Source organism: Oryctolagus cuniculus, chromosome 15 (assembly GCF_964237555.1).
Source record: "Oryctolagus cuniculus chromosome 15, mOryCun1.1, whole genome shotgun sequence".
Classification (NCBI taxonomy): Eukaryota; Metazoa; Chordata; class Mammalia; order Lagomorpha; family Leporidae; genus Oryctolagus; species Oryctolagus cuniculus.
The window spans coordinates 41620232-41639406 of NC_091446.1; the positions used below are offsets into that span (position 1 = coordinate 41620232).

The 19175-nt window shown below is 42.5% G+C and overlaps 1 protein-coding gene and 1 long non-coding RNA gene across 2 annotated transcripts in view; one reads left to right on the forward strand and one right to left on the reverse strand.

Annotated features, from left to right (window-relative positions):
- Positions 1–11700, reverse strand: part of FAS (Fas cell surface death receptor) — a 29856-nt gene extending 18156 nt beyond the window's left edge. The window contains 1 exon segment of the mRNA NM_001081995.1: positions 11637–11700. Within this exon segment, the coding sequence (NP_001075464.1) occupies positions 11637–11666 (30 nt within the window). The 5' untranslated portion in view covers positions 11667–11700.
- LOC127484217 (uncharacterized) lies at positions 9420–17928 on the forward strand. Its single transcript, XR_011382380.1, has 3 exons — positions 9420–11388; positions 14798–14838; positions 17857–17928. It is a non-coding gene; the product is annotated as an uncharacterized lncRNA (long non-coding RNA).
- Positions 17929–19175: the final 1247 nt, after the last annotated feature.

A 19175-nucleotide genomic window follows, 5' to 3' on the forward strand; every position in this document is an offset into this window, starting at 1 on the left:
TAATGTCACTGTAGACCATGAAGCTTTGACTGAAGAAAGAAGGTTGCCCACTCTTCCTCCTGGGATATTTGCTATTTAAGTTACATTTCTAACCTGCAGACTTCCAAGAAGGAAATCACATGAAAAATATCAAGAGCTAAGACTTGTCTAAGCCTAGACCATGAAGCTTTGACTGAAGAAAGATGGTTGCCCACTCTTCCTCCTGGGATATTTGCTATTTAAGTTACATTTCTAACCTGCAGACTTCCAAGAAGGAAATCACATGAAAAATATCAAGAGCTAAGACTTGTCTAAGCCTCCTAACTCCTAGTACAGTATTCTTTGTCCTACATTCAGAGACGGTAGGTAATCAGAACTGAAACTAAACAACCAAATGGAATAGGGCCAATTCCTTTCAGTTGCTAGTCACCTTCTGCTCCGAGAAATAGTCAATGGTGAGCTTTTTTTGCTTTCCTTCTCTTTCAATTCTGGCTTCTCACTAGAAACTCAAGAAAGTAACATAGATCTAAATTCAAAGGGACAGGATTTGTGGGGATTGGGTAAGCTCAAATTAACAAGTCAAATACACTGAAGATTGATACCCAAATATGTCTATCTGTCTGTGTGTGTGTGTGTGAGAGTGTGTCCCCCTTTTAGGTATCGTGCCCTGTTCTCCTTGGTATGCTAATTTCACTCAGTATTCAGGAGACAGTATCATCATGAACAGGTCCATGATTTGATTCTTGGTCAGGCATTCAGGGAAACAGCACTTTTTCTGCTTATGGCTTGTATAATCAGTGCTGACTCTGGAAAAATGTGCAGATGCTCAACCTTCTGGAGCTGTCTGAAAGAAAAGTACAGTCTACTTCATTTTATTTTCACTTCGAAGTTTTGGATTGAAAGTCAAAATTCACTATTTAGAATACATTCAGATTTGAGAAATGTGAAACCTGGAGTAGAGAGAGGAATGAAGACAACAAATATCACTAGATATGCCAACATCAATCTCGTCTCATATTTAATCCCACCTGCTTCATAGAGTTGGATTTCTGGAAACATTTCTTACTTAGTTCAGCATCAGAGAATTATGTCAGGTATAAAAAGGAAAGATAGGTCTGAAAAGCAAGTTGTGGCTGTTTCACAATGTGATGGAAGCAGCACTCTATACATATACATTTTTTACATTTACTCAAATTTTCAGAATGCAAAGACTTAACCCAAGCTTTCTAAGCATAAACTGGGGGATTTTTAACTGTAATTGGGCAGGAAATCAGCAAAAAACTAAATGCTCATAATGTCCCCCAAACTTTTTTTCCCCAGAAAAAGTGACAGGCCTGCAATGGGTTAAATCAAAGGTCTGAAATATGGGTAAGTTCAGGCAAATGTTAATCAACAGGAAAAAAACTGAAGAACAAAAATTATTTTAAATTTCCATCATATTAAGATTATATAGTATACTAGGAATAACGTTAGTTAATCAACTCATCAACTAATTAAATACTTTACTAAGTACCTACTAAGTGTTAGGCATGGGGACTCTGACAGATGCCTGGGAGCAGAGTAATGAACACATAAAGCCACCCGTGGAGTTTACATGCAAGTGGATGTACTCATCAGGGCTCTTCAGGGAGATAAGACCAATAGTGTGTGTGTGTCTGTGTGTGTGTGTGTGTGTGTCTGTGTGTCTGTGTGTATGCACAGAAATTTATTTTAAGGAATTGGCTCATGCAATTGTGTTGGCTTTGTGAGTCCAAATCTGATAGGGTAAACCCAGGGAAGAATTATAATTTTTAAATTCAACACAGAATTCTTTCTTGCTTAGGGAGGCAAGATCAGTCTTTTTTCTACTACAGCCTTCACTAACTGGATGAGATCTGCCAAATTATGGGGGGGTTACAGCTACAGTCAAAGTCTACCGATTTAACTGCTGATTTCATCCAAAAGCCTATAAACATCCTATAAATATCTAGAATAACATCTGAGCAAATATCTGGACACCATGGCTCAGTCAAGTTAGCACATAAAATTAAATATCATGTAGGGGAAGATGGTGAATAAAGAAAAAATACATGCAATGTGTCCGAGAGGAATAAATGCTATTTAAATGAATAAGGCAAGCTGAAGGGTGCAGGCGGTACAGGGAGAATTTAAGGGGTGGGAGAGTTAGTGCTGTTTTAGCAAGAACGATCTATAAAGGCTAGTGAGTAAGAGGACATTTGGGTAGCAATTTGATGAAAAGGGACAGAGAGCCATTTTTGTAGACATCCAGGGACAGGCTCTCCAGGCACTTCCCACGCACAGATTTAGCCTGACCCAGGCAGAAAAGAACCCATGGTTCTCAGCAAAAGCATTACAAGCAACTATTCAACTAAAGATCTGGGTCTCCCAAGCCACACAGGGAATTAACATTTTGACACTTGAGTCTGTAAGTAAGACCATACAGCCTATGCTGCATTCTCAAAGAATCCTGGAATGTCAAAAAGCGGAGGGAGAGAGACAGGTATTTGGCACAGTGGGTGAGTCACCACTTGGGGATGCCCCCAACCCACATCAGAGGGTCTGGTTTGAGCCCCAGCACTTCTGCTTCCAGTCTAGCTTCCTGATAATGCATATCATGGGAGGCAGCAGGTGATGGCTCCAGTGATTAGATTCCTGCCACCCATATGGGAGACCTGGATTGAGTTTCTGGCTCTTGGCTTTGGCCTGGCACAGCCCTGACCATTGCAGGCACTTAGGAGTGAGCCCAAGGATGGAAGATATCTCTCTCTTTCTCTCTGCCTCTTTCTGCCTTTCAAGTGAATAAAAATTTAAAAAAATGAAAAGCAGAAAGCAATACATTTTCAAAATGGATCACCTGGCATCTTTCAAGATTTTCTGAAAACCAGAACATTTGCTTCTCTCTCCCCTCTTCTGAATCATTCATGAAAATGTTAAATGAGAGCACCCATCCCTAGAGGGGTATTTCCATATTCCTCCATGATACTTGCCTGGCCTTTACAAAGGTCACTCACATGTGTCACCTCTTGGTCATTACAATAAACCTAAGCTGAAGTTATTACTGTCTTATTTTATAGTTGAGGAAGTGTTTTAGAAATAACTCGCCCAAGAGCCCACAGTTAGGAGTGGCTAAAGGAAGACTCAGATGAATCACTTCTAGCCCAAATCTGGACTCTGTTTCATGTTTATAAGATAGTTTCCTCATTGCTTTAACTTCATCTAGACACATAAAACAGCACAATTTGTTTTTAGATGATTGCTGGCAAAAAGCCTACATGTTAATTATATAATGAAGCTTTGAAACAAAAGGATGTAGGGGGAAGGGGACAGATTAAGAAGGATTTCTCTGAGAGCCAGAAGTCTTCCCCATGCCCTGTAGCCTGGGAAAACTGTAGCAGGAACCTCCCTCCCCCGAGTTAGGGCTATGGTTGGGAGAGAAGATAAAACTTGTTCCAGCCTGCAGCTTTGGGAAAAACTGAGCTGCTGAGAACAGCTGTGGCTGTGAGCGTAGACTTGCAGGGGTGAGGATCTGGTAGACACAAGTAGGACCTGGAGATCATTCAATACCAGAATCGTTGCCTTTGCTGTCTTTGAGCCTCCCACCAACATGAGAGTTTGGTGTCGTATCGTCTGAGGAGAAACTGAGAGAACAGTGCAGTCGTTGGCAGCATCAGTAAAGAATCACTTTTCAGAGCTGACTAGATTGATGAATAGAGATGATGGAGGAATGGGTAGACCCAGGAGATGATGACCTCCTGCCCCCACACAAATCCCTGCCTGTCAGGCTCTCCCCACCCTCCTAGGGACAGCACCAGACACCTAACACAGCAGTTATCAACGGAGAAACACCTCGTTGTCCGACTTAAACTAGCTACTGGAAGAAATCAACATTCCCATTAAGGATTAATCCAAAGAGTCAGTGTGGCAACTGGCTTTAAGAGATTAACTAGGATTTGCAAAGGAAAGTTTAAAAAAAAAAACCTAATTGAGTACAAAGAAAACAGGAAAAGACTCTTTAAAAGCATCAGCAGAAAAAGTGTTGGGCCGTGGAAAATGGCAGCTGTCTGAATGGCAAGAATGAGTAGACAGATGCCTGGAACAGTCAGTGAGAGTCTTCAACTCTGAGCACAGGGCTCAGACCGACTGCTAATGGTTTGGGACTCGGTAAGACAGCAGTAAGCTCTAGGATAGCCATGATGAAGACTGTTTGACTTCTTTCACTAAGCCCACCATGCTCAGTTAGCTACTGCAGTAAACTGCTGTTGATGAGGGTGTGTATAGTGGTCCTGACGATTCAATCCCAGAAGGTGAGGGATTGAGAAAGTGGAAGAAAGGGTATGAATAAGAAAAGGACATTTCAAGAAAAGAATGTTACAGCAGGAAATTGTCTTTTAACACATCAAAATGTAACAGTGCATATTTCTAATGATCGAGCCCATGACTTTTTCCTTTCATTTTGTTCAACTCATGTTTTTCTCCAGTAGACGTGTGATCATTGTAAGAGGGCACTTCAGAAAGTTCATGGTGAAACAGAATTAAAAGATAAGATCATTCTGGTGTATAAATTTTTGAAATCCATGCACAGGTTTTTCATAATATGCATTTTCCACAAACTAAAGTGTTCCTCTATATATAATACAAAATTTAAAAGAGACGAGATTAGAGGTAGCAGGATTGTATTAAGCCTAAAGATCTATAATGATTTATCATTTGGATTAGTCTCTTTCAATAAATTTAGAAAGAAAAGCTGGATAATAGTGGTAGTGACTCCATAATAGCAGCTTAACTAATATTTGGAAGGAGAAAAATTTCTAAATATTTGAATTATTATCATTTGCTCCTTTATATAAATTTTTTTTTGCTCCTCGAAGTTTCTTTGACAATTTTACTAAATCAAACATAATAAATAGTAGTCTTTGCTTAATTGGATATATTTCCTTAAACTAGTGTGATCAGCACTGTTTTATTTCCCTTTGGCCTACTGAGATTAACTATGTCATCAGTCATAAGAGCATGTGATTTGAGGAAGAAAATTCTGTTTTATTTTATTTTATTTTATTTATTGAAGTAAAAGAGTTGGGCAAAAAGATGTGCCACACTAAAGGGAATTCTCTAATTTATGAAATCGAAAGCTCAGTTATACAAAGCACCACTGGTAACTATAGTTTGTAGTAAATTCTGTTTCTAAAAAAATCTCGATTTATTTTTTTAAAGAATGTTTACCAGAGAACTATAAGGATACTTGAAAAGTTCATGGAAATTGAATTACAAATAATAAGTTTACTTTGGTATAAGAAATTTTTGAAGTCGATGCACAAATTTTTGTAATATGCGTTTTCTGTGCAATCCTTGGAGTATCCTCGTTCCTTATCAACCACACCTGGATATATAGATTCCCATGTCCACAAATGCAAATCCTATGTCACTCACTGAGCTGCCTGGTAGATAGTAAGACAAAGAAAAAATATCTCATAATTAACATCTCTTTGCATTGTAACTGAACTATGAATGAGTAGATATGTTTCTCAGGTACTGTCTATGTACCTCTAGAGAAGACATGTGCTGACTTTCTTGTGTGGCACTGATACAGGATTGGGCATCCCATGTGCTGTCTTATCTGCTGTGCCAAACACCTGCCCTTCCCCTTTCTTTATTAAGTCCGCTTTCTGGAAAATACAGGAGAAAGGCAGTTGAGAGAGCAGGAACAAATGATTGGTTAGATTCATTATCAACCAAGCAACACATAAAATAAAATGAAGGAGCCAAAGGAATACCATCAGGGATTAGATTTTTAGTTCAGTGCTAGGGTTAGAAAAACCTCTCAAAATCCTGACAAGAGTGGGCATCGTGCCACAGCAGGTTAAGCCACTGCTGGTGACACTGGCATCCTATATGAGTACTGGCTGCTGTGCTTCTAATCCAGTTTCCTGCTAATGTGCCTGGGAAAGCAGCAGAAAATAGCCCCTCCCACCATATGGGAGACTTCAGTGAAGTTTCAGGCTCCTGGCTTCTGTGTGGCTTAACCCTGGCCGTTGAGGCCATTTGAGAAATGAACCCCAGGGATGGGAGATAGCTCGCTCCCTCTCTCTCTCCCTCTCTCTCTCTTTCCTCTCTCTCTCTCTCTCTCTCTCTATCTCTATTCCCTCCTACAACTTTCAAATAAATAACTCTTTAAAAAAAATTCTGACAGGTATCACAATCACATAATAATGTATTTTTTTAAAAAATGCGTAGGCACCACCACAGATCTAAGGAGTCACTATTACCTTTAAGAAGGACCCTGGATGTTTTGGATGGATGCTCACCAGGTGGGGAACTGATCTAGAGGCAGCAAATTGGAGGTTAGCCGGCTACCACGCTTACACGTGAGAAGGCAAAAGCATTATAGACCAAGAGCATCTGTGTTCTGCACATGCAAACCAGAATTTTACTTCCCATGGAGAAATCATGATCTTTCCAGAAGTCAGCTTAAAAAGGAGCGAAGTCATCTTTGGTAGAAGAAATGAATAATGAGAGGGCTACAGAGTCCCAGAGGCCTTCCTAAAGTGCATGGAAAGAACACAGAGATAGCACAAGAGTAAAGTAGCCAGGTACAGTAGACAATAAAAAGTGGAGGGGCTTGCCATGCTAGAACATTCCATCTGCACCAGGGGGAAGCCCTTCCTGAGGCCAGGGGAACAGGAGCCATGTGCTATGTCATTCTAGCTCTTCCATTTTCCAGGACTCGAGCCAGCGCCATAGGCCCAATTCTGGAAATAAGCCCTGAATTCTTACAGACACTCTGTGTAAAAACAGTTCCCCAGGATCAGAGATGATTTTGTGAGGATGGCTCAAAACCAAAGCTGAATCCTCAGCAAAGAGAAAAGAGCCTTAACCGCCAAAACCAAGGTCATTCCCTCTCTCTGTCTCTGTTGAAGGTCTCTGATCTCTGCCCTTGGAAATCAAGTGCTAATGTTTGCCACATCTTACATTTTTATGCTATCATAGAATACAGAGGTGAGTAAATACACACTGTAGGATAGCCCACATTAATGCATCCAGTGCTGATTTTATTCTAATTTTTCAGTTTTAATCCAATTTTACTCTAATTCTTATTCATGTTGCTGACTTGAGTAAATCAGCTGTTTATTTTGTGGTCTGAGTTGCTAATTTACAAAGCTGACCTTGCCCAAAATGTGCAATCTCACATTAGAGTTACTCTCATCTCCACTTAGTGGAACTTCAGCCAATCATCTCATACCACTTATAGCTGCTGTTTGTAAACACTCATAGATGGGGATGACTAGCGTATGCAGCAGTTCATTGAAAATCTAAAAGGTGAAGGTGATTAATCTTGCTATGGTTGACTTCTTTCTAATTTGGGCTGTACGACTCACACTGCCTCTTCAAAAAACATAAAGGCAGGCAAGTAGACTGAACTATTGTTCTTGCTGAAGACTGAACTGGAGAGACTTAATTGGTGTCAGAAAGAGTCCAAGTATGTAAAAACCACAGGCATTTTAGTCTTTTCAAAGTAAGAGTTTTCCAGAAAATGCAAAAGACTTCTTCCATGATTAAGTAAATAAGTTGGTTTTCCACTTTTGTGAATACATATACAGCAAAAAGAATATGAAACTGTACACAAAGGCACTTACAAAGGATCTGTAAATAATTCTTTGGTAGTAAGAAAAAGTCTTATATATGAGTGGTGTATATATGTGTGTGTATATATATAAATTATTAGAATATATATGTAATTGAATATGGATACATACATACATTTATGTATAATAATATATTTAAGAAATGCTTTCTATATAATAATAAATTATAAAAATAATAATAAAAATTAAAGTAACCCCAAATTATTTAATGAATGCCTTCTGTATAATGAATCCAATAAGATTAGATGGAAATTATGTAGAAAAATAAAAAGGTTTACATACATGCGAAGTGACAAGACTATAAATGGCAGTGATTAAACATGCAATTATGAATATGTGTAGATATGATCAAGAGGCTGTAAGTAAAATCACACCACCTATCAGAGTGGTGAAATAATGAGGGGCTTTATTTTTTAAAATATTTAATTTTTGTTTCACAACATATGTCCACTTTTCTGTATTTACATATTTAAAACAGAATCACTGTCCAAAATTTGGTTTCAACTTGCTTTTTATCTTATGGATCAAGTTTAAACAAATATGTTTTTATTATTTTTCCTCATAACAAAGAGGTGTTAATATCAATTACAAAAACAAAACATGTGCTCATTTAGGGACTTTTGGAACCCAAGATAATCCACAAAAAGCACTTAGCTTACTAGGGGTTTTCAAGGGGGGACTTTCCTTACTCAGGTTTGTTACTTAATTAATCTCTCTTAGAAAACCATTATGCCCTCCAGCTCTGAGTTGTGCTAAAGTAACTCCTCTTACCCTAAAGCAATCTAATAACTTTCAGAGAGATTCCTTTGAAATGCTGTCACTTCCACTGTAAGATTATTTAGAAGTAAATCGCTTGTCTGCTGTCCCAAAGAGACTTACAGATAGCATCCAAATCACAGTTCCCCTTTGATTCTAAGTATTTCACCTTTATCCCCCCCTACACCTCCGGTGCAAGAAATACAATTTATTTTTCCAATTTAAACTAACACACTGCTTATCTAACTGCAGCTAGTAGTAGGGGCCCTAGTGGTCTCCTCAGTTTAATTTTTGTCTCCCCATCATGCTGCCATTTTAGATTTGCATTTTTCCATCCTGGTTGTTAATGTTTTAAATTACATTTCATAATTTTTTTGTATTCACAAAACTGCTCATGTCCTTTGAGATATAAGTAAGATCCATTTAAAACTAAACTAGATGGAAGCACATTGGAATCCACTTCATGTTTCTTGGGTCTTTTTAGGGAAATGATGAAATTTATCAAATAAAAGGGGCCTTTACTTCCCCCATGAAGTTACTCTGTATGGTTACATGTACATTCACTGCTGTGGTTGTTGTTGTTTTCAGAGTGCCCTCTTCTTTACTTTTGATGATAATTTTGAAACAACTGTTCTAAGTAATACAGAAGAAACTGGCAGTGTAGTGACTGACCGGCTTCAGTCCTAACAAACCGGACAAGACAAAACCTGAAAGGCCATGTGCTATTTAAAGGAACAGAAGCAGCACACAGAGCTTTTTCCCAAACAAATTTGTAAAGTAAGTTTGACTCTTTTCCTATCTCTATCAATGTGTGGATGTTTGGGGGTTTATAACTTATTTATCGCAGGTTTCATGGGAAAAAAATACTCAGAAACTAGGGGGATAAAAGCTAACTCCAAGAGGGTAGCGAGAAGGGGAAGGAAGGGTATTTGCTATCCCAATGGATAGCACCAAAGAGTGGGAAGGGGAGAAAGAGGAAAAGAGAAAGGGGGGGACCCAGGTTTACATCATCGTAATTAAATAAAATCTGCTTTGTGTTCCAAGTCATTAGAATTCAGCCTCCATTTTATTTCATTGCCTCTACTGAGAAAACACCTCTAAGTGCGAAGGCATAAAAAACAAGTATTTTCTGGAGACATACAAGGTGAGTGACACCACAGTGTGGAAACTTCTTCAAGAACTGATACAGGCCGGCGCCGCGGCTCACTAGGCTAATCCTCTGCCTTGCGGCACCGGCACACCGAGTTCTAGTCCCGGTCGGGGTGCCGGATTCTGTCACGGTTGCCCCTCTTCCAGGCCAGCTCTCTGCTGTGGCCAGGGAGTGCAGTGGAGGATGGCCCAAGTCCTTGGGCCCTGCACCCCATGGGAGACCAGGAGAAGTACCTGGCTCCTGCCATCAGATCCAATGGCCGCGGCGGCCATTGGAGGGTGAACCAGTGGTAAAGAAAGACCTTTTTCTCTCTCTGTCTCTCTCTCTCACTGTCCACTCTGCCTGTCAAAAAATAAAAATAAAAAAAAAGAACTGATACATGAAGCTGGACAAGTGGGGTGCAAGGTGAGGTTCTGTGTAACTAAATTTTAGAAAGTCTTATGAGGGGGGAAAAATGGAAGATATGTGTGAACAATGATTATATAAGTGAGAAGGTTATAACTGATTAAATCTTACTCATCTGCAGTTGTAATTTTATTTAATAAACCTAGTTTCCTGGGCCATATAGCACAGAAAATATAATCAAACTTTTAATATTAAAGGTATCGTAGGCATACATGATTGTATGTATATGCAAGTGTGTGTGTGTGCACACTTTTAGAAAAGCTAAGTTTCCATGGTGCTTCAAACATGCACTGTTCTCTGGTAAAGACGCCATGGTACAGAAGTTAAACAAGCCGAGCTCTAGGCTTTGACAACTTTATTATACTCTGCTAGTACTGTTGCCCAAGAACTAAGATTTTTTTTTCAAAGACACCAACACCAGTTGTGCAGTGGTTAATGATAAACTATGGCCCGAGGCTATATAAATGGTCCTCAGTTTTGAATACTACAGTTTTCTTTAAGGAAATTTCTAAAGGGGCATCCAGATTGCACAGGACGGGGATGTTTTTCCCAATCACCAAACGGCCCTGGACACCACAGCCTTTTCCTTTCTACTCCTGGTATTCGACTTCATTTCCATCCCAGCGGCGCCACTTGCTGTGTGACCTCAGCTGGTTTACTTGGGCTCCCTGAACTCCACCGGGCCTCTGTAAAATGGAGATAAGGGCGTCTCCCTCTACACCGCTGGCCGCTGAGAAGGGGCTGGGATCACTCGGCCTGGCTGGCCCTGCCTTGGGGACCCACACAGTCAGAAACCAGCAACTCTCAGAAGCTTTAGAACTCAGGCTCTTGGGGCCAAGCCCCTTCGATTGGCCATCATGACGCCGGCGTTCCCGCCCAGCCTGCCACCGGCTCCTGGGCGCCCCGGCGTTCAGAAGCCACCGGGGAGTGCGGGCTGAGAAAACGTCGAAGAAGAAAAAGAAGGGCAGAGAAACAGCACCACCCGCACGGAGGGAGTGACTTAACAGTCTTCAGGAGAGGAATTCCCGGAAGGGAAATAAAACGGTTTCTTTTTCTGTGTCGCCTCCCTAGGCGCATTCCGCCCCACGGTAAACTTTCAAGAAAGGCCGGGTGTCGCCCGAAGCCGTGGGCGTAACTACTGCCTGGAGCTCACTTACCCTGTAAGTCTGAGAACTGTCGAGAAAGCGGCTACATCTATTCCAAAGACCCCAGGCTCGGCGCGGCTCGCGGCGCGCACCCACCCGCCCGCACCCCTGCTGCCCTAAAGGACAAGGCCAGAGATTCCACCTTGTCTCCGCCCAAGGGCCTTTCCAGATCTCAGAGCCTGTGGGGTTCCGACCCCGTTCCTGACAACTCCCACGCCCACCTCTTCTCTGTGGCGCGCAGCCGACCCCAAGAAGCGTGGGAGCCACTCCGCCTGCCCGCGGCGCCAGCGCTTCTCATCACGCCCCCAAGAAGGCGAGTGTCCCCCGCTCTCTGAGCACCTGCACCTAGCAGTTCCCGAGGGCCAGGCTTCCAAGTGCCGGCCGCAGCCCGCCCGCGGCGCGCGATCCTCCCCCCACCCCACCACCACCACACGCACACACAGACACACACACACACATACACACACATACACACATGCGCTCGATCCGCGCCCCCGCTGCAGTCAAGCGCGCGCCCCGGGGCTAAGCAGGCGAAAAACTGCCTGTGGGCAGAAGGCTCACCAGAGGCAGCAGTACCCAGATCCCGGTCATAGCTGTGGAACAATCCGCCACGGGAAGGGACCTTTGCGGCTCTGAGCTCAGCGGGCCGGCCAGCCCCGGGAGCAGCGACAGCTCCACGTGGCCCCCTTCTTGAGCTCAGCTGGTCTCCGGATGTGTCTTCTGCCTGGGCCGGGCCCCTGCGCTCCCCAAAAGTTACTCGCAAGCCGCTTCTCGCTTTCTCCCGGAAGCGATCTTTGACGTGTGTGTGTGTGTGTGTGTGTGTGTGTGTGTGTCCCTCCTCCCGCCACGGTCGGACCCGGGGGGAGGGAGCTTTGCCGGGGAACGCCGCGTTGGGGAGGGCTCCATTGATTCAGCAACTTGGCCTGCGCGGGGGTGGGGGGTGGGGGAAGCCGGGGTGGGGAAGGAGTCAGGGTTTGTTGCACAAACGGGCATTCCCCATCCTGGGCGGTTTCCGCCGTCGCCCGGGGTGCTCGGGTCAGGTAAGGACCTGGAGTGCTGGCTGCAGGCCTCCCTGCTGTGTGTGAACCCGGGAGAGTCGGAGAGGGCGGGGACAGCGACTGGAGACTGGGGTGCAGGAGCTTGGCTGATGGCTGGGGACAGAAGCCCTCACCTTCACAGCTCTCAGAACTGTAGCTCCACAAGGGCGGTTACCAGGGACCCTGAGCAGTGTATGAAGTGGCCGGGGTGAACGGTCCAGAGCCCATGCAACGAAACCCAGGCTCCCTAACCTTGTCCTCTCTAAAGGAGAACAAACTACTGACAGTTCACACAGCCCCAGCTGTATTAAACATTCAGGATTACTTCCTCTCCTTTGTTACTCACCATTTCCTGGCCAATTTTTCTTTAAAAATTCTTGTGTTGTTGTCCTCGTAATTCTTTAGTGTTGTGGTTAACACCTGGTCAAAGTCACAATTGTTTTGGAAAGTAGATAATTCTGGATAGCTTTTGAAAGGCTTTTCTACAGGAGATGAGTGTGTAGAATGACATCATGCGTGGTCTTGGGGCTGGATGCAGTCCCTAGACTGGGCGCACCTCAAGTTCTTTTCCTTGGCATCCTGCAGCATGCTGGCCCGGGGCCCCTCACTCTGCTGCTCTCTTCCTTCCCAGCGAGATCCAACCCTTCATTTCCACTCTCCTCCCCTGCCTGGCCCACTCTTGATCCTTGGGGCTGGCTCTTAATTGAAGACATTTTGTTCTGGAAGCCTGTTCAGGCCTCTGACTTTTGGCTCGCCCACCCTCCTAGGTGCTTTCAACTCAACCTGTTTTGCATCTGTCCCTGCACTGATCATCCAGCCCTGTGGGCACTGATTCACTTGTCTCTGCCTCACTTTCCAGTACGTGTTCAGTGCCATCAGAAAGACCAGGCTAAGGCTGGCATCATGAACACGGAGTTAAGCATCTGTCTCTGCCAGTTCAAGTCTTGGTTGCTCCTCTTCCAATCCAGCTCCCTGCTAATGTGCTTGGGAAAGCAGACGGTGGCCCAAGTCCAGGTGGAGTTCCAGGTTCCTGCCTTCAGACTAGCCCAGGCATGGCCATTGGGGCCATTTGGGGAATGAGCCAGCAGATGGAGAATCAATCTCTCTCTCTCTCTCTCTCTTTCTCTCTCTCTCTCATACATAAATCTTATAAAAAGAAAAGAGAAACTGCTCCTCTTTTTAGTCTGGGCCCTCCAGAGAAGCAGAATCAATACTCCTGTACAGGGGGATACATGGTAGACAGGCAGATTTTAAGGAACTGGCTCACATGTTTGTCGAGCCTGGCGAGGCAAAACTCTGCAGCACAGGTCAGCAGTCTGGGGTCCCAAGGAAGAGCAGCTGATAGAGCCCAAAGACAGCTGGCTGGCAGCGCTCCCACTCTCTCAGGGAAGGTTAGTCTTCAGGCCTTCAACTAATTGGATGAGGCACACCCACATACAGAGAACAAGAGTTTTACTCCAAGTCTACATAGTTAAATGTCAGTTCCCATAAAAAAAAAAAAAAAAAAAAGGAAAAACAGGTTCATAGAAACATCTAGCATGGTATTTGATCAAACACATGGGTACTGTGGCCTACCCAAGTTGGTCCATGAAATTATCCATCACAATGGCATTGGCAACAATCGAGGGCCTGGGATTACACATTGGTAGGGGGAGGAAAGGGGTAGGGAACTCAACTTTGCCTAAACCAATCAGCACATCACATCCAATTGGAACTTTCACTGCAAACACTGGGATAGAAACTTTTTGGGGCTTGAAGTGGGATGTGTGAGACGTGAAGCCTGATGGTGTCACCTGAGTCCCAGAGAGACTCAGTCCTAAAATCGTACCCTGAACCACCCGAGTTACCCAATCCAATAAATTCTCTGCTTTTGTTTAAGTCAAATAGTTACAATTAAAAGTATCCTAACTTCTGTAACATCAGATCTTAAGATCAGCCCAGAAATCCATTGTTATCAAAGTTAGTTGTTATAATGCCTGTCATGGTTTCAAACTCAAGATAATTGCCATAGCAATCCTGTAGAGAGACTGAATAACTGGGTACACTATTTCTAGCAAAGAATTTTTTTGTCACTAGAGGGCGTCAGATCCCATATCAGTCAACTGACCATGAAAATTGAATGTTATTTCTATTAATTAACAGAAATATGCTTGTATCTTTGGGAAAGGAATGAAAAGAGGACAAATAGTTTTGACTTAATAGAAAACCTATGATCCTTATCCTGTAGACTTTCTCATCTCCCAGAGTGTTTCTTATAGGGTTAAAAAAATGATGCATACAAAGCCCCCAGCACTCCCAAGAATTACTAGTTACTACTTTCACATGGTTCTTCCCCACATGAGGTGCCCTCACAAGACAAGTTGCTAATTTGAGTTCACAGATCAGATGGAAGGAAAGACAAGTTAAGTAGCTTACCACCTCCTTTCCTGTCTACCTCCTGTGAGAGCGTGTTCATGAGCCTGAAGGCCAGGAGTGGCACAGCCCAAAGAGAGGAGCCTTGCAGCCAAGCTGATCAGGGCTCAAAGGCTGGGCCACCAAGGTATGGAGCCTATTATTTTGGCTTCTCCATGAAAAAACAATTTTTAAAACTTTCCAGAAAAGAATGGGCTTAGTCTATTTTGTGTTACTATAGCAGGATACCACAGGCTAGGTAATTTATAAAGAAAAAAAATTGTTTTGTTACAGTTCTGCAGGCTGAGATGTCCAAGATCAAGGAACGGCCTCTGGTAAGAGACTTTTTGCTGCATCATAACATAGCAGAAGGCACCACACCATGAAGGGGCAGGAGTGCACCAGCGCAGGTCTGTGTTTCCCTTCAAATGAAGCTGCTAACCCCGAATGTGCGGGTCCCACCCTCACGACCTCATCTAACCCTAATTACCTCCCAAAGGCCCCACCTCCACTACTATCAGCCAGCATATGAAACTGGGGATTAAATTTCAAATGCATGAATTCTCAGGGATGCATTCACATCATAGCAAGAACGAATGAGGAATCATTGGATCAGGATTTTTGTGTCCATGATCCTTCATTGTTACCTCTGATCTGAAGGTGAGAAGGTTCCCTCTTTCCCTCTTTCCATATATATGACTCTCTGTCTTCTGTATTGTGTTTGTCTGTCTCTCTCAATTTTATTTATATATATATATACACACATATATACATATGACTTGACCATTTAGACAGACACAATAGTTGAGAAACTATCAGAGGTAAAGAAAGGCCTGGCTCAGAGAACACTGGCCTACATTCACCTTTTGAAGTTCTGTTCACATATTAAAGCAAAATAAAAATCATACAAACATTGAAACTGACAAAACCATGGGATGTCTTAAGTGTTTCTGTGTAACAAGCTGATGTTTTTAACACTCAAAACATCTATGCAGAATCACACTTGGTGCTAGTGTCACTGTGTCATGGTGTTGTCATTTGACACATGACACTAGTATCCTGTTGTTACTTGAGACCCTCATAGATATTAGGCCTGAACCATTCCTCCTCTCTCCTGATAGCCTCTGACCTACAGAGGCAGAAAGTTAGGGTAGAGAGGCCTCTGGGACCAGGAGATGAACACCTTCCGATTTAATCTCCTCTCCCACAGGCTTCAACCAAGCATCAGCGTGAGTTTCAATCCTTCCAGCACCAGCTCCTACTATTTCCCAAGACAATTTACTGCATTTTGGAATACTCTCTAGAGGTTATAAATTCCCCCAATGCTGTAGTTCCCTGTAGCTTGACAAATGTTTGCTCAACGTCCACTGTGTAAGGAACACTACTTATAAACAGAACTGGAATATCTTCATGAAATATGGGTGATAGTAACTCTCACTCACCCAAAGCAGCAAGGCATCTTACTGTCAGATATACTACACACACCTTTATCAGAAGAGTTCTTCATCCAGGTTATAAGGGTGACCAGGCTGCCTGAGCCCCTCATAGCGGACAGAGGGGGAAGTAGAGACTTTTATAGTAGCCTCCATACTAAGGGAAAATGCTAAGAAGGCATTCCTCCATCTGGCTATGAAATTCCCTTAGCATTTCCAAGTCACCCAAAGAGTTTATCAAAATTATTTTTAAAATTTATTCACATTAATTTTTATTTAAGCCACAAAAAAATATGTTCAGAGCAATAGTTTAAGGAGATAGGAATTGTGAGCTCAAACAAAACTATCATCAATAATATCTAATGCTTATGTAGTGCCTAGGACACAGTAGATTCTTTGCACACTTGTTATCTCACACCTCATAACTCAATGAGGTAGGTCCAGTTACCATCCTATTTTACAGATGAGAAACCTGGAATTATGGGCTCAAAGCTGCACAATAAGTAGTAGACAGATTAAATTCTAAAGTCCAGGCTGAATCCATTTCATCTCCAAAAGCATTACATCATCCACCTTACGATCAAGATATAAATTGCCCAAGGAAGTACAAAACCCAATTGTTTTGTTGATCTGTTGAACACATGGTTTCCTGTTGATTAACAGCACACTCTTGTCATATTATTTTTTTAAGCTTAAGGCCTTATTGACTAAAGTAATAATGCAGTGAGCTAAGGGAACTCTTTACTGCCCCAGAAATTCTATCAAGTAAAATCTTTCTACTTATGCTCATTTCCCTTTGTAAGAATCTCAACTGATACAGTCATGCAATTGGATTGAAATGTAAGCAGTAGTATTGAAATAGTGTGACTTTAACTCCAGTCTCTGACTCAGTGGTTTTCAAACCTCAAGATGGATATAAACCTAGCTCTGGTATTAGAGTTCAGAGTCTGACTCAGGAAGTCTGAGAAGTCTATTTTTCTCAAAAGCTCCCATGTGCTACTGATGCCACACCCTGGACAGGAAACACCAGGAGGCAAGAATTTAACCAGCTCAGGGAAAGGATCCATCAGTTCAGTTGTATCCCATTCAGAAAACAAGTTGATTCAGCTTGTCAGGTCTGGGTTGGCTGTAGAATGGTTTGAGTGCCTCTTTGATGGCATTAGATGGAAAATGTAAGGAAATCAACAACAACAAACTCAATAATCTCATAACAAACATATTCTTACCCAGTTTCCAGTTAGCCAAATTTTAATTGAGTAGAAATAAGTCTGCCCTGACTATGTAAGTACATTTTTTTCCTATCAAGAAAATAAAACACAACTTAGTTCATTTTCAAACACAGTGAGCTTTATTTCTGTGAACAGAAAGAAAACTGGCTAGAAGCCTGCTGATTCCCTCAGCCAATCAGAAAAATGTGACCATAAATGTCCATGAATTCCCCCCTCAGTGAATCTCTGCCTTTTTTACTACTGTCGCAGGGACATGTATTCTACAGTTCTGTGCCACATACTCTGCCTTTTATGTCCTACATTCCTCTTCTAAAGAAAACAGTTAGGCTTGATGGAATTTCTCATCTAAAACCCCATTGTGTTTGGTGTTAAAATTTAAAGGGATTGCAGCTTTTGATTATCTCCTAATAATCATACATAACACATGTAGAGCACCTAATACAAGGTAGGTATGATTCTCAGGGCTTTATAAATAAGTCTAATGAAGTATACCTTCCCATTGTGCTCACTACAGAGGTGAAATAACCAAGGCCACAATCATTAAAGGTCTTGCCTTAACCTCACAGTGAGTACATAGCAGTGCTGGGATTTGAGCCAAGTCAATCACTTCCTGTACGTGTCCTTGAACTAGTAAATTGAGCATTTGCTCGGTGTCAGGCCCTTTACCTGTATTATCTCATTTAATTCTGAGACCCACACCAACAGGAAAGAAGAGCTTTTCGGATTGACATAAGCTCAATGAAGTTCATATGGCAAGTAAGGTATCAAAGTGTGTCTGATTCTAAAGCCTATGCTTGCTGCTCAATACTGTGATATCTCCTGAATTTTTTAATGAATGAGGCAGTTTGCCACATGCTGTTTTTTATAGAAAGTCAATCTGAAACCCTTGTAACATATCCCAGCCCAGAGTGAAACACACAGTATTAGGGACAAAAATATTTTGTCTAATGTATGTTCTACCCTTTTCTCCATCTTACCTTTTCCACCTCTCCCAGAGTTCTCTCTTCCTAGAACATCATACCCTACTTCCCCACCCTCACTGTAGCTCTTTGTGGTGCCTTTAAAAACAAAAAGCTTATTTATTTATTTTATTTGAAAGGCACAGCAAAGGGCAGAGGAGGAGGGGCAGTGGAGTAGCTTTCATGCCGGACTGGACCAGGTCGAAGCAGGAAGCTAGAAACTGTATCTGGTTCTCCCATGTGGGTGGCGGTACCCAAACATTTAAGCCACCATCTGCTGCCTCCCAGGGTTAAATTCTGAAATGCATCAGCAGGAAGCTGGATTGGAAGCAGACAGAAGATTCCATCACAGCCCCTCCAATATGGGAAACAAGCATCCCAGTTGGTGCTAAACCTGTGGCAGTACCATGCCCACTCCAATGGCAACTTTAGTGAGGTAGACATTGAACTGGATTTAGATGCTGTCCTAATTTTTTGATTAAAAGGCCTAAATATTACATCTATGCTATGCTTTCTCTATGTCTCAGGATTTACAAACATGTAAAGAAAAATCGCAACATCATCATCAATAAAAATTAAAAGAAACAGGGAGGAAACCTTAGTTGGAAACTCTTCTATTCTTTTTCCCCATGCTTGTTAAAGTTATTGCTTTCTACAATTACCAGAGTTTGAAGTCATCCAAGATAAGTAGTCTACATTTGATTTTTTAAATATTTATTTAAATCTTTGTTTTTATTTGAAAGAGAGACAGAGAAAGGTCATCCATCTGCTGGTTTCCCCAAATGCCCACAATAGACTGAGCTGGATCAAGTTGAAGCCAGGAGTCCAAACTCAATCTGGGTTTCCTGTGTGGGTGGCAGCACCCAAGTACTGGAGCCATCATTTGCTACTTCCCAGGGTGCATATTAGTAGGATTCTTGGAGTGAAAGTAAAGCCAGGACTTAAACCCAGGCGTCTGGGATGTGGACATCCCAAACAGCGTCTTAACTGTGGCACCAAATGACTACCCAAAGTAGCTTATGTTCTAAGGGTTCCTACAATTCTTTGGGCA